Source organism: Anabrus simplex, chromosome 6 (genome assembly GCF_040414725.1).
Source record: "Anabrus simplex isolate iqAnaSimp1 chromosome 6, ASM4041472v1, whole genome shotgun sequence".
Lineage (NCBI taxonomy): Eukaryota > Metazoa > Arthropoda > Insecta > Orthoptera > Tettigoniidae > Anabrus > Anabrus simplex.
Window position 1 is genome coordinate 202315048 of NC_090270.1, and position 17222 is coordinate 202332269.

Consider the following 17222-nt stretch of genomic DNA (forward strand, 5'->3'; position numbering starts at 1 on the left):
TAAAATTGTCGTTTGAGCAATGCAAGGCCGTATTGAAGTGGTATTGGAAATACAAAAACATGATGGAGGCACAACGGCAATGGCGTAGCATGTATGGAACTCAGCCATCAACACATACTATAGTTTATCGTATTCAGGATAAATTTGAAGCAGATGGTACTGTTCAGGATGTGCATTAGGAAAGGTCTGGGCGACCAAAAACATCAAGAACTCCAACTTCCAGCGCTGCTGTATTGCAACATTTTACTAGGTCACCTGTCCGACTCGTTGGCTGAATGGTCAGCGTACTGGCCTTCAGTTCAGAAGGTCCCGGGTTCAATTCCTGGCCGGGTCGGAGATTTTAACCTTCATTGGTTAATTCCAGTGGTCCGGGGGCTGGGTGTTTGTGCTGTCTCCAACATCCCTGCAACTCGCACACCACACATAACACTATCCTCCACCACAATAACACTCACCTACACATGGCAGATGCCGCCCACCCTCATCGGAGGGTCTGCCTCTAAGGGCTGCACTCGGCTAGAAATAGCCACACGAAATTATTAAACTAGGTCACCTAAAAAAAAATCTGTGAGTCAGGGTGCACATGAAAACGGAGTAAGCCTATCAACTGTACAATGAATTCTGAAGGCTGCAAAGTGGAAAGTGTACATTCCAAGATTGCTGCACGCTATGAACGAGGGCGACCCAGATCGAAGGAGGGAGTACTGCGAGTGGTTTGAAGGCATGCATCGCTAGGATGAACGGTTTGCTGGGATGGTTATCTGGTCTGACGAGGCGCAGTTCAAACTGAATGGTACTATGAACCGCCACAACTGCATGTCCTGCTGCTGAAAATCCTCACTTTCACATGGAGAAATATGTTAATGTACCCAGTGTTAATGTGTGGTGTGGTCTGTCATTGCACGATTTGATTGGCCTGTTCTTCTTTGAAGGTGCAGTAACCGGTGAGGTGTATCTTCATATGCTGCAAACATCGATTTTACTTGCCATCCGAGAAGTGTTTGGAAATTAAAGATTTTACCTACAACAAGATGGCGCTCCATCTCACTACCACAGAAATGTCAGAGCCCACTTGGATGAAAATCTACCTGGACGATGGATAGGTCGAAGAGGATCTGTTGAGTACCCACCATGGTCTTCAAACCTTACACCTCTTGACTTCTACCTATGGGGGACCTTGAAAAATGAAGTTTATCGACAGAATCCAGCTACACTGAATAAGCTATGGGAAACCATCGAGACATCCTGTGGGGCCATCACACCAGCAACATTGACAGCCGTAGTTCGGTCAGCAGTTCAGCAGCATTGACATTGTTTGGCTGGTAATGGGGATAACTTTGAACACACATAAAATAACCTTCCCCCCACCGTGCAACCACAAACCTACTACGCTGGCGTAGCAGGGGGAGTGGTGATGCTCCCACGTGGCGTGTCCCAGGTGGCGGATAGGGTGTCCTAACCGGCTTGCCGGCAGACTTGAGGGAAATAAAATACCTCTCACGGACCAAACACACAACCCCTATGAGGAGGACGCAGATGAAGAATTCACCCACGGTATCCCCTGCCTGTCATAAGAAGCAACTAAAAGGGGCGACCAAGGGATGATCAAATTAGAACCATGAAACTACTTGCGATTAGTACCACCACGTGGGGAACACCATGGGTCGCTTTTACTTGTGCGTAGTACCACAATATTGGGTATCAAATAGGTTTGAGATTAGTAGCAAACGAGAGCGCGATGACTTTTACAGAACCTGTGATTAGTAGCACTATATGAGCAACACCATGGGATGAGGGAACCCGTGGTTCTGGCTTGCCTATGATTAGGAGCCACTAAATGACGAACACCATGGGATGGTACGAGCCCATGTGGTTATGAACACCATAGGTTTGCGTTGCCTGTACATGGTGCCGCAATGTGCGAAACAGCATAGATCTGTAATACATGTGCGAATTTCATTACCTGTGGGTAATACCATAATGTGTGGAATACTGCAAGTCTACTCTGCTCTTGATTAGTACTGCAACATGACAAATACCATGGTTCTACTTTCCTAGCGATAAGTACCATTGTGAGGGGCTGCTGACTTGGATTTTCGGCCTCTTTCGACTACAAGTATCATCAATTCAGTATTGTGCTATAGAAGCAGTTCCTTGGTCAGTAATGCTATTGTTCTACACCAGGTTCTGTGCATGAGAAGCACTGTGGGTTGGTTACACTGATCGTTTTAAATTCATATCCATCCATCCATTCATTCTTCGTCCTCACATTTTGAATTGTGGTCGGTGGATGTTTTTGGGCTTTTAATTTGTCATTTCATTTTGTCTCATTTCATACCATTAGGGGCTGATGACCTAGATGCTAGGCCCCTTTAAACAACGAGCATCATCATAATCATCATCATCACCAACCCCTGTGCAAGAATTGTAACGGTATGTAATTTTGTTCCATTAATACCAACGAAGAGTGTCTACATTTTTCTCGACCCCTCTGTATTACTAGAAACACTGCTAGTTTCAACATTCTAAATCCAGCATCATCATTTACAAATTTACACACAACTTAAGTATTTCCAGTGCACTACGGCTTACAATACTAAAGGTAGGAAAGCAATATGGCTCGAGCACGCTTGACATTCGAGCAGCAAAAATTCTTGTATCCACAAAGACGCACACAAAATGCTGTCAACTTACGTACGTGGATTTATTCACAATTATTTACAAATTAAATACCCACAACCTTAATCACTGCCATCGCAAACAAAACACTTCACTCTGAATTACTTGGATGCCTATCATTCATAGTTTAAGACATACAGACCACAACTTAAACACACGGGCCAAAACCCCATTACATAACAGCGCGGGCAAGCCCTCGCTACCCGGCTGTGACACATACCTTCCAGAATACTCAAGAGACAGCCAGGGCTTACGTCAGCCAGAAAGGCTACGATATAAAAGGCCAAGGTCAGGGCCACTCTAGTAGTGTAAATTTCTGCCTGGAAGACTGATTACCTCAGATCGAGCAGGGGTATTTCAGTCGCCTTGACAAAGAATACTGCAATGTATTCGAAACGTTGGCAAACTGTACGTGATGTGCAGACAACTACAACACAATTCAACCTGGAAATTAAATGAAATAATTCTTCACACCGTGGATGTAAACACTTCATATCCGTACATTGCAAGTGATGATGATGATAATAATAATAATAATAATAATAATAATAATAATAATAATAATAATAATAATAATAATAATAATAATAATAATTGTAAAATAATAATAATTATTTACCCATGAGTGAGAGAATATTATTTTCAAGGTATATCAGTTTATCACAATAGCATCAAAATGCATTTTGAAGTGGTTTGTCACGTTTGATAATGCCATTGGAGAGTGCAATGTCTGTGGAGGAGGGAGTTTGAAACAGAACCTCCAACATGCCTAATAATTGAAGGCATTAATGATAAGTTTGAGACCCATGAAATGATTTGTGATATTCATAAAGGAAGATCGCGAAGAACACTTACACCTACTAGTCCTGCTTTGCTGGCTCTCGTGTCGGAAAGTTTTGCTACTTCTCCACAGAAGTCTGCTATGGAATGTGTGTGGGAAGTGGGGATTAGCTGTACATGTGTACAACGAATTTTGAAAGTTGCTAAGTGGAAAGTTTACTTCACACGATTACTGCATGCTCTTAATGACTATGATCCTCATAATCGACTGCAGTTTTGTTTGGCAGCATTTCTGTGGGTTGTGCAGAGTGTTGGATTTGTATTCACACTAGTGATTTCAGAGGTAGATATGATTTAGTCTTTTCGATTGCTTATTTGAGCAGCTGTGCTAGGGATATTATTCACTCGCTGTCAGTCAGAGTTCGGATATTTATAACGTGGATGGAAATAACTTCCAGGGTAGAGGTTGTTAGAGCTGTGAGAAATTTTGGATTGTTATTTTGAGTAGCATCATAAGTTTCAGATGTTTATTTATGTTGGCATTTGGTCAGTAGATTGCAGTAAGAATTTAGAATCGGTTTGGTGGGATGATTGTGCAGAGCAGTAATGACAAAAGTAACTATTTATTATATTTATTCCTGTTGCTTGTAAAGTTTTACCAGATATAGCAATATAATCATTAATACCTGTAGATTAAGCAGTAAATGTTAACAGTGAAGATACCCCATGGTGTTCTTTGGTATGAGGTCATGAATATAGATATGTACAATCATACATGTTAGGTTTCCATAGAGGATTACTGTACAACAAGGTACTGTCATAATTTTATTTATGTTCTATTCATGTTGCTTTAACATACCATTCTCGTATTGAATGCTGTGTATGATGGCATCTTTTACACTCACGAAAGGGTGTAACAGAACAAAGTATGTTTATTAAAATATTTCATTTATTTCATATTTCAGTGTGTGTGAACCACATTGGTGTGAAGTAACAATTTTAGGGCTACTAAACAAGAGTGACTCTGAAATAGAGGGTCTCTAAGACTATGAAATTATAAAGGTACTACTGTTATTAAGTGAAAGATCAGAGGGAGTATATAATTCTGATAGTAACAGTGAAATTTGCAACAACAACAACAACAACAACAACAACAAAAACAAGCAGCATACCACTTACAAAATGTCAATTTTACATCTGGAGAAAGAAGTTTTCTTTCACCTGCTTTTAATTACAAGGAAGCATAAGCTGTAGTTTATGCTTTTATTTTATTGTCTGCTGTGGATTATTCAATGCCCTTATAGTTACTGTTCTCTCTTTTTTCAAGAGTTCACAGTCAAGAAGCCATTAGAATATTTAAAAAAATATTTCCCAGACAGTTTCCATGAAAATGTTGCACATTACACTGACAAATATTCCATGTAAAAGAACTGAGCAGAATTTAAAACTAGTACATCAGGAATAAAAAATTTCTTTGGAGTGAATATTGTTAAGGGAAATATTCCTTATCCACAAATGAGGATGCATGATGATGTACACTTTGACGTCGTAGCACATGCAATACTCCGGAACAGGTTTTTCGATCCGTGGCAGTGCTCATGTCTTGTAGACTGTTGCAGTGAACTAGGGTGCAGTTGCTGCCAATAAATTGTGGAAAGTACTGCCAATCATTGACCATGTACGTCTCATTTACCGAGAGATGTAAGCTTAGTCAGTATGTGAGGAACAAATCTAGGCCAGTAGGGCCAAAAATATTTTACTACTTCCTTTCCATTAATAATAAAATGTGAAATTTGTCGGGGCACAACCACACCTCTGCTACCTGGAATTTCTGTGTTTTTCAAAAGCAACTTTTATTTTTCACCTCTTCTAATCCTATCACAGTCAAGAGTTTTCTCTTGGAATAAACTACAGTATCTTAACCCTTCATAGTCCTTCGCTTCTTCTACAAGACAACAGTTGCATTTTATACCTACTGTAAGGAGTAAAATAAGGCTGCTCCTTTAGCATACAGATGCCTTTTGCAGCTGCTTCACTGATATACAGATGCTTCTAGGTGGAGATGGTTTTTCCTGTTTTGTCTTCCATTGAGATGGAAAGTCCTCTTCTGTTGACCCAACCATCAACTATCTTCTCATGTAACACTGGAAAGGGGCCCTTACAAGGTACTACTAGCTGGGTCAGATGGACCAAAGATTTTTTGAAGAGTTGCTATGTCTCTATCACCCGCTTTTTGTCCTGGTTTGTGACAGGCTGAGTCTGGCTAGCCAAATGTTTGGCCCAGGTTAGCAGTCCTTTTTATTTCCTTTCAGTTGAAATTCCTGTTTATTCTTTATCACAAGGGTGCAGCCTGTGCTGTGGTCTCCACTACATGCACTACCCATATGTAGGTGTGCTAGTTTCCAACTCATGAGCCCAAATTGGCATACTGGGGCAAAACTCTGGCAACCAAAAATGAGTTAGCTGGAATATTTATAATATCCAATAATTGACCAATTATATTGGAATTATGAATTAAGTGAGCAACATTTAATTAAAAACAAGATGTTTCCAAAATGTAAAAACAATGAACAATAGCTTGTCCATTAAACATGGAAGACACGATGACAGTCTATGCCATTTGAAATCTGAAATGAAATGGCGTATGGCTTTTAGTGCCAGGAGTGTCCAAGTACAAGTTCGGCTTGCCAGGTGCAGGTTTCTTGAATTGACGCCCGTAGGTGACATGTGCTTTGTGATGATGAAGATAAGACATACACCCAGCCCCCTTATCAAATGAATTAACCAATCATGGTTAAAATTCCGTCCCTGCCAGCAGTGTAACCTGGGACTCACCATGACCAAAGGCCAGCATGCTAACTATTTGAAATCTAAAAACCGTGAAGTGTATGGATGCATCGAAGGGGAATACAAACAACTTTTTTTTCCTTCTATAAAAAGTAACTAATAGTGTTATATAGGCTGAATGTTATTAGACACTTTTTGTTTAACATAACCTTCCCTTAACTACAGCAATCCATGCCACTATGGATGACCACATTTTGAAGTTTTGGATCTTTTCTATTATCAGTGTTATCTAACTTCATAGTATGTTTCCAGCAGTATTCAAAAAGAAACTCTTTGTATATTGAAACCCATTGAAGTCAAGAAAAACATTAATTTGCATGTATTTCTATCCTCCTTTCTAGCCTTTATCGTTGATGGCATACATTCCTAAACTTTCTTATTATATTACATTTTTGTTTGTTACATGTAATGTAAAACCATTTTTAATATCTGCTTATTAATCTTGTTGCTGCCTGTTGATCTTTGGTCTGTTTTCCTTTTTTAATCTTTTACTTGTAGGTGCCTCCTATTACATTTCTTAGAAATTACGAGTACAGGATGATTATTTATTAGATAATTTATTACTAATTATATATTTATTGTTATTAATTATTTATTATTGTCAAAATTTGAATGTGGGGTGAAGAATAAGTTGCTTCTTAATGTCTTTTAGTCAAGGCTTGTATCTTATGACATTTGACAGAGTTCAATCAATCAATCAATACTGATCTGCATTTAGGGCAGTCGCCCAGGTGGCAGATTCCCTATTTGTTGTTTTCCTAGCTTTTTCCTAAATGATTTCAAAGAAATTGGAAATTTGTTGAACATGTCTCTTGGTAAGTTATTCCAATCCCTAACTCCCCTTCCTATAAATTAATATTTGCCCCAGTTTGTCCTCTTGAATTCTAACTTTATCTTCATATTGTGATCTTTCCTACTTTTATAAACGCCATTCAAACTTATTCGTCTACTAATGTCATTCCACACCATCTCTCCGCTGACAGCCCGGAACATACCACTTAGTCGAGCAGCTCTTCTTCTTTCTCTCAATTCTTCCCAACCCAAACATTGCAACATTTTTGTAACGCTACTCTTTTGTCGGAAATCGCCCAGAACAAATCGAGCTGCTTTTCTTTGGATTTTTTCCAGTTCTTGAATCAGGTAATCCTGGTGAGGGTCCCATACACTGGAAACATACTCTAGTTGGGGTCTTACCAGAGACTTATATGCCCTCTCCTTTACATCCTTACTACAACCCCTAAACACCCTCATAACCATGTGCAGAGATCTGTACCCTTTATTTACAATCCCATTTATGTGATTACCCCAATGAAGATCTTTCCTTATATTAAGACCTAGATACTTACAATGATCCCCAAAAGGAACTTTCACCCCATCAACGCAGTAATTAAAACTGAGAGGACTTTTCCTACTTGTGAAACTCCCAACCTGACTTTTAACCCCGTTTATCAACATACCATTGCCTGCTGTCCATCTCACAAACATTTTCGAGGTCATGTTGCAGTTGCTAACAATCTTGTAACTTATTTATCACTCTATAGAGAATAACATCATCCGCAAAAAGCCTTACCTCCGATTCCACTCCTTTATCTTCAATCATTCTGTTATTTGAAGATGCTGGAATGGTACTTAATGGGAACTCCCTGATCAATTTTCATGTGGGGTAAGGGGCAGTGATAGGGGGAAAAGGGAAAGATTCTTCACATTATTACTACATACAGTAGACAATCTCATCTCTATCGAAAGCAGAAAACTGCCCTGTATTGAAATTCATGACATATTATCGAATATTAAAAATGTTCTGGTGAATTGTAAATTGTGTTGCAATGTAGGAATAAACATGCATGGATTTGGAAAGAGAAAGTGTTAACATTGTTAATTACTTCCCTTAATACAAGGATGCATCAAATATAAACCAGAATTTAAAATTAGTGGCTGTGGTAGCAAACGGAAATGGGTGGGGCTTTGAGATGATGTTGGTGGGGTTGCCTAGAGTAGGGGCTTGATATGTCATACACCGCAAAGCGACCCCTTGCTTCAGTACGCCTTGAGTGAGCAAGAGGTACATGTATCGCTATTTGCTTTACGTCGCACCGACACATATATGTCTTACGGCGACGATGGGATAGGAAAGGCCTAGGAAGTGAAGGAAACGGCCGTGGCCTTAGTTACAGTACAGCCCCAGCATTTGCCTGGTGGAAAAATGGGAAACCACGGAAAACAATCTTCAGGGCTGCCGACAGTGGGGCTCGAACCCACTATCTCCCGATTACTGGATACTGGCCGCAATTAAGCGACTGCAGCTATCGAGCTCGGTGGTACACGTTTCATCATTATCATCATAAAGTTTCTGGCAAAAGAAGGCACGGCAGCTTCAGAAACTTTGAGAGAAGATTCCATGCACAGTTTGGGGGAAGCAACCTTATCAAAGACTCAGGTGTTAGTGGAAAATGAGCCCCACCAAAGACGACCACAGACGAGGATCACTGCAGCCATTCGTGCTGTACATGACCTTATTGAAGAAGATCGGCACATAAAAATTTCTGAAATAGCTTCAGTCATAGGAATAAGCTTTGGAAGTGTTCTAGCCATCATCAATGATGAACTCAACCTTCAGAAATTGTTTGCCAGGTGGGTTCCTTGTCTCCTCACCCAGGAATAACAAAATTTGTATCAGGAAGTTCGTCAGAGGCATCTGAATCTGTACGAGTGAATACCATTAGTTTGGACCACTGAAAGAGAGACCAGGAGAAAAACCATTTCATGATAGCACAGCGGTAGTGGTGTATGTGTGCAAATGGCTATGCACACATTCTTATTCTTTGTTCGAGGGCGACATTAAAAAAATGCCAATGTGATTGCAAAAATGTGTGTCAAATTTGGGAAACTGAGGTGCTTATTTTGTATTTGTTGGTAGATTCAATAAAATTATAAAAAATTAATTCCAGTTTATATTTGATTCGCCCTCATATATTTAATCAATGATGTAGTACAAATTTACACAATGTAATTCTAGACTTTGAATGACACAGGTGAAGAAGCTGTTCAACAATTCATACACATTGGTCTGTGCACCCTCCAATGCTGCCTGTGATTTCTTGACTCAGAAGCTGGCCAAACACTGCAAGCCATCAGAACTACTGAGACTGCATTCTTCTTCTCGAGACTGGTAAGTAGAGTAAGGTTTTATTATTATTGTGCTGTAAGAATTTTCAAATAAAGCTTACACATATTACCAAATGAGCATCTTATGCAGTTGCAACTTGATAGTGGAGGGGGCGGGTGACACACACGCAACAACACAGAAGCTAGACAAGTGGCATGTCATAACAATCAACAACAGTCAGAATATATGCTCATAGATCACATACTTAAACCCTTCAAGAACAATCAGGAGGGACAAAGAATTGACATATAGAACTTTTCTTCCACTTTTTTAAAAGAAAGCTTTACCATTTGAGATGCAAAGATTGAAAGTGGTAATTACAAATTAAATTAAATTATGGGGAATCTTTTTTTGAAGGTCATCTAAAATTTGTGTTAATTGATGAGAGGTCTCCAGTAGTTGATTTCTTCGTGGTCATGGTAGATTCTGCTTCTCTGGATCAGGCAGTTGTCTGTGCTTCATAGGTTAGGTGTTTTGAAATTGGGTGGCACCAATGTTGGCTCGTTCCGATGGTGACCATAAAATGGATTCTGAGAGATTGATCAGTTGTTGGCAGTTCTTGAGGATGATTGGAGTCAAGACTTCTGATTTGATCTACACACTGTTTGAATTGTCTTGTCAGATTATGTAGAGTTGAGTTTGAATGCTGCAACACAAAATAACGTGGATGGTTGAACTACTAGTGGCTTTGCAAAATTGTTACAAAAATCAATTCAGGTCACGTTGAACTAATTCACGGGTTGTGGGCATCGAATTATGTACATCTTTTACCGTCTGGATGTGATGCTCTGCTTAGCCATCATTTGATGGATGGTACGGGGTAGCAAGTTTGTCGTATTTTACTCTACTGACATGTAATTAATTTAATAGATAGAAGATTACCAGATAAGCGGACCCCACCACAGTATGGCAGTAAGAAGAAGAAGAAGAAGAAGGAGGAGGATAAGAAGAAGAAGAAGTAGTAGAAGAAGAAGAAGTTGTGTTATTGGCTTTACGTCCCACTAACTACTTTAGCAGTTTTCAGAGGTGCTGAGGTGCTGGAATTTTGTCCTGCAGGAATTCTTTTATGTGCCAGTAAATCTATAGACATAAGGCTGACGTATTTGAGCACCTTCAACTACCACCGGATTGAGCCAGGATCGAATCTGCAAAGTTGGGGTCAGAAGGCTAGTGTCTCAACCATATGAGCCACTCAGCCCAGTGAAGAAGAAAGATATTTACCAGATATTGTGATAAGAGTTGAATCGTGCCTAAGAAGTGATATTATAGTTGTGGAAATTTTCACCTCGAACTGGAGTGTTTATCGTAGAGTCACGATAGGTTCGAAAGGAGGGGAGGTTTTCATTCTTGTGAAAGAAGATCGGGATAATGCTAATGATGACTTCACCGGCATAGAGGTTAATATTCAATAATCACACTGCTGCTACAAATGTCACACAGTCGAATAGTTCTGTTGATTTAATGAAATCATGGAAGGCTAGGGTGCATAAAGTAATAACAGACCAAATGACAGAACAGTCCAGATGAATAATTCATGCTCCAAGAAGTTCTCATGGACTGGGTCTCGTGAAAGCTAACTGGAAGGCTTCCTTACAACATCCGTAAGTGTCTGCTTTGCATTAGTGTAGCCCACTTCCACTCTGTTATAGTATTTGGCATTTCAAACATCAACAAAGATGTCGAGAGGCAGCATTTCATACATGGGCTTCTCACTCCATGAGAGGAAGGGTCATATCGGTATATACTGGCCTATCCAAAGCCAACTTTTGGGTGAACAGTCACAGTGGTTTTCATCTTCAGAGTAGACAAATTCCCTTAAAATGCCATCCAATGTTTCAGCGGTTCGAACAGCCCCTGGAAGGTGCGCAAGTACAAACCGCTACTGTCATTCTAACTGTGGCGAGACTGAAACTTTAGAACAGGTGCTTAGTATCTGTCGCAAGTGAGCACTACAAAGAAATAATCGCCATCACAGGGTCAGATTACAGTGACTGTATTAATACAGTGTAGCGGAGTCCGTGCAGCTGCCATATTCCTCCCAACCACTCCAACAGCTGATTGTGTCAAGGCAAGGTTTAGGGTAAAGAAAGTGAAGTAAATATGGATTATTTAAAAAGGAAACCACTGAATCTCATAATTATAATTTCTATTACATATTTATTACTCGACAAAACAGGAAAATTGGCACACATGTAATAACATCTAATTCATGTGTTAGGTTGACAGCATGTTGTTTACACAGATTGCATGAACTGATAACTAATTTTACTGTTGGCTACATGCTGTATGTATATAAGTTATATGAGAAAATATTTTATTTGCAATGGATGACAGCATTAGCTCACAAGTTGCCAGTATTCGATGCAAGATATCGCTGATGGAAAGAAGTCTTCTGGACATATGGCTTTCTTAATCACGAGATGATGACATGGATGATTCACATTGATTAAAATAGGTCATCTTTTTCTTTTATTGCACAAGCATTTATGGTGTTAATTTCTTCAGTATATACTGTATAATTTAGTGAAACAGGCAACTTGAAAATGGGTAACCAGATGGGTTATTTTTCATTGCATTTTGGTTCTATATGTGTTCAGTTATATTCTATTCTCTACCTGCCCAACCTTCTGTTACACTCCTTCCTCATACAACAGTGGTGGAATATTTGCAGTCGACACTGAGGCATGTGATTAAAGTGATTGCAAACAATAAGTTTTGTGACTGTTCCGTATTGACTTACAGTTCTCATATACAGTATTAACTCTTCTAAAAATTTGTATTTACGGGTCTACCTTTTTGATACTGCATTTACAATAGGTCTGTATTGAAAGGGTGGATCCATACATACAAATTCTTTAAAGAATTAATATTCGATTAAAATGAAATTTAAGATTAAATTTATCTATGTAGTTTAGGGGGTGACAGTGAGAAAGGAGTATTTCAAATTGTTGGAGGCGGCAAATTCTCCCAGAAGTTTTTAGGGTGAGAGCCTAATTTTATTAACTACAAGTACTTGAATGTACTTAGCATTTTGAGTTATGCAGTCAAAGTTAAGCTGAAACATTTGACAAATTTTCTCAGTATAACAGTTGATTTACAACATTATTTTGTGTCTTTTACATTAATATACATAGTTGGTCAAAAGAATCCTGGTTACCTTAGTGTATCAAACACAATTTAAATTACATATGTGCCGGGCTGACTGGCTCAGACAGTTGATACCCCAACTCGGCAGGTTCAATCCTGGCTCAGTTTGGTGGTATATGAAGGTGCTCAAATATGTCAGCCTTGTGTCGGTAGATTTACTGGCATGTCAAAGAACTTGTGCGGGAGAACATTCCAGCATATAGACGTCTTTGAAAACCATTAAAAAGTAGTTAGTAGAACGTAAAAACAATGTCATTATTTAATTACAGATGTATGTGCCACCACAGATTTGCTGCTAAAGAAAGTTTTACTTTTCTTTCTTGAATCAATTTTTAGCCTAAAAACAATGTACCTCATTATGAATGTGTTCAATAAATCCTGACAATGAGTTACTGGAATTACAGAAGTTTGTTCTTACTTTAGATACCAAAAACTTTGTCAGTAGACTTTTTTTGTGACTTAAATATATCAGTATAGTTCGAAAATAATTCATCAGTTTCTAACACAAACTGAAATGTATTTATTTGAATGCAACAAGTTGCAACTTGCTCGTGCAGGCTTGTTTGGTGAAACAAAGTTGAGTTAGAAGTACCCTTCTCTTTTTTTTTTTTTTTACCATCACAGGCCATTGCTTCGTTCTCTGGGAAATACCTTCATGACAAATTCTTTCTCCAGCCTGTTTGTACAGTCAATTGAGCATTCCCTTCCATACCACTGGGATATCTGGTAGATTAGAACATGGTGCCTTCCCTTTTCCTACATATTTTTTCTGTTTGGGACTGCATGGTTTCGGAATGATGAGAGTCTTCTTCTCGGAGGCTCTCGGTGAGAGAAAAATTGTTGGAACGGCATTACATTTTCAAATTCTTCCCATCCTCTCATGCTTTTTCCCCACATATGCCATTCAAAGTGTGCATAGTGATATAAAGTAACATGCTAGTCATTCCAGCAAACTATATTGTAGGAACATAGATTACCTTTAATAAAATTTGGCATTTCACCAACTCTGTGAACAACAACAACAATTGAAATGTGTTAACAATACAGTGCTGGGAGGAATATAGTGAATTGAGCCCAACTCCAGGCTCAGACAATCAGAAATCAAACAGACTTAGCTACACTATTTCAATATAGTCACTGTAGGTTAGATCAGCACTAGCTTCAGCATTGAGAGAAATGAAGTGACAAGTTTAACGAAGAAGTTCACTGTGTTTCTTCTATGGGGTCGAATAGAAGAGTGAACATCTTTGCCATTCGTCCAAATAAAGCACACTGCCTTAGTGTTAGATTCAAATATTAATTTTGACAGAAAGATTGAGGTTGACACAGAAAAGAGAGTTATTTATGAACCCTGCCTCCCATATTTAAGTGAATATTACTCGTCAGGGTGGGATGTTCCAATGGGAACTTAGAATTTCCATTCGAAAATAGATGCGATGTCAGCAGAGAAACTTGCCAAAAGGCTGTTAGAACAACAACAACAACCCCCTCCCTCCACCTCCCTAACCACCACAACAACCACTACTACCACTACTACTACATCCATTCAAGTGAAATCTCTCTATTAAATATAAATATAAATAATAATGACTAATGGAATTTGGGAGCCATAAATATACAAATAAATAATTCTTAAACTTTGCCGGCTGTTGAAACTCATCTTCAGGGTCGTTGCCTTGTGACAAGGAGATCTGAATCACTTGATACCTAAAAAATTAATATTGGAAAAGGAGTCCATCTGGTAATTTCCCCCACCCATAGAAATTAAACAGAATATATATTAATCTCATACAATTTACTTAGTCAATTAAACCTGTATTTACCTAGAAATCCGAGCAGAGCTCGTCGTGATACACCCTTGAACATATATAACAAAATAAAGAGAATATTGATATAAATAATAAATGTCTTAATTTATGAAATAACTCTCTCTCAATAACTGGTACTCAGTTTATTCCGCAACGCAAAATATTCACACGCAGTCATGACTCATTTTTCAAGAATGGACTCCACTTTGCTGATGGCGTTCGTATAGTTTGAAAAGGCCCAACACGTTACCTTACGTAGACTCTCCGTAGAATTATATATGGCTAACATTCATAACCATAGAATGTTGTTACACTCCAGCATCTTTCTCCCTGGTTCCTTCAACAGCAGATCTCGAACTCCCAACATGGCATGGGACATCTTCCTCACAACTCGTACAAAACACCTCTCAGATTACCACCAGTATCACCTCTGCACACTGCAAGCTGCAACTTCCAACTCCCGACGCGTGCTTGCACCACACTAGCCCAAGCCAACACAACAGCATCTTAAAATAGCCCAGTTCCTGGAATTTTCCACCTCAGCTCCGTCAACACGTAAACCCCCGCTCGGAGACTCGTCACGTACACAACCGGGAGATAAACTGAGTGATTGAAACACACTAGTCCCAAATAAATATAGAGAGTATCCATAATAACGAGAGTTCCAAAAAGAGTTACTAAGCCGCGACGGCTAAATACACACACAAATGAAATATACACATGAATAAATAATAATAATAATAATAATAATAATAATAATAATAATAATAATAATAATCATAATAATAATAATGACAATAATAATAATAATAATATCTGACCGGGGTTTGTCAGGTTACAATACTCCCCCTTTGTTTTCCAACAGATGCAAATGTTGGCAAAACAACACAAATCAGGTGGCTGATGGCCCAAGGACAGCTCCTCAAACTACCCATCAAATATATAATATACAACATTAGGGATCCCGATGGTATCTCCTCAAATTGAACACATTATAAGTTCCAATACATTTCCTATTAGCATCAATTAAGGAATATGCACACCTCCCTATCCTTCTCGCAACAATAAAAGGACCCTTAAACAATTGAAAAAAACTTAGACATGGTCTTATCCTCAGCGTTAGATGGGTGAGGCACTCTCAACAATACTTCATCTCCTACCTCTAAATCTCCTCATCCCAAAACTTATCCATAAACAACTCCCTGAATCCCCTTAAACCCTTAATATGACCTCTATAAACATCATACCAACTCCTAGCTTCACCCGTAAACACACTTGCTAACATATCATCTACCAAGTCCCACTCTAACACACCTTCTTCCAAGCTCCTAGTAAAACGTTTCTCCACTACCTTGAGAAATTCCAGAGGGTTAAACTGCTTACCATTAAACTTAGGCAGCTCAATTTCCTTAATAATATGCCTTTGTATGCTAGAACTCTGAACATCACCTGAGGACCTGACTGATTGAATCTTTTCGTCAACCCTCTGTAATACATCTGCCTTCCATACATCAATATGACTAGCGTTCTCTCTGACCTGATGTTCAATTACACCTTGTTTACTTATCACATTGTGAATACTGTTAAAGTTATCTAAAATTTTATCCTGACATTTAGAATTATTTTCAACAAGTTTAGCTTCAAGATTATTAGCAACGTTACAAATTACTCGGTTAAATTCACTTTTATTTGATTCAGATATACCCCTAATTTCTTCAATTTGCCTATCATGCTCAGACAATTTACCATTAATTTCTACACATTGATAGTTTAATTCCTTCCTCATCTCCATAATACCTGAATCGACTTTCTCACTTAATCTCTTTACTTGATTATCCATCCTATCACTAATTTCCTGAACTTGTTTTTCAATTTTAGCAACATTAATTTCCATTTTCTGATTATTATCCTCAAGTTTACTTTCAAGTTTCTGTGTTAACTCATCATTCTGCTCTCTAAGTTTACTTTCAAGTTTATTAGTAAATTCACTCAAAATATGAACTAATTGGTCTAGCTGCTGGTCACTATTATCGCTACTCTGCTCCGATAGAGATGATGAAGCATTGTCCCCGGTTACCATCGAATCTAACACAACATTTAAATTATTATCGCCCATTGTGGCTTCACTCTCTGAATTAATCATGTCAACGGTATAGTTTGCTCCCCCTGTACTACAATTAATATGCACTTTCCTTTCCACACTCCTATTTCTTAATTTTAACAGATTAATATTTTCTCTCGTCCAACTCATCACCTTGCGTTTCCCACATACGCAAAATTTCCACAAGACATATTATACACTCCACAGCGAACAAGAAATCTCCACAACAACTGTACATATCATGAAATTTGAGAGCAACTATACCATTTCTGTGTGCATACCCTATCGTGACTCAGATCAGTCTTGCCCCACGTTGCTAGCGACATTGAAATCTCTCTATTAAATATAAATATAAATAATAATGACTAATGGAATTTGGGAGCCATAAATATACAAATAAATAATTCTTAAACTTTGCCGGCTGTTGAAACTCATCTTCAGGGTCGTTGCCTTGTGACAAGGAGATCTGAATCACTTGATACCTAAAAAATTAATATTGGAAAAAGAGTCCATCTGGTAATTTCCCCCACCCATAGAAATTAAACAGAATATATATTAATCTCATACAATTTACTTAGTCAATTAAACCTGTATTTACCTAGAAATCCGAGCAGAGCTCGTCATGATACACCCTTGAACATATATAACAAAATAAAGAGAATATTGATATAAATAATAAATGTCTTAATTTATG

General features: G+C 38.5%; 1 protein-coding gene across 8 annotated transcripts in view; it reads left to right on the forward strand.

Annotated features, from left to right (window-relative positions):
• Window positions 1-17222, forward strand: part of LOC136876309 (putative helicase mov-10-B.1) — a 481476-nt gene that overhangs the window by 276230 nt on the left and 188024 nt on the right. For all 8 annotated transcript variants that reach the window (XR_011018462.1, XM_068228374.1, XM_068228371.1 and 5 more), the window contains one exon: window positions 9339-9475. Coding sequence is in view for 7 of the 8 variants with exons in the window: in XM_068228374.1 (XP_068084475.1) it covers window positions 9339-9475 (137 nt within the window). In the remaining variant the exon portion in view is untranslated. The remainder of the gene's footprint in view (window positions 1-9338; window positions 9476-17222) is intronic.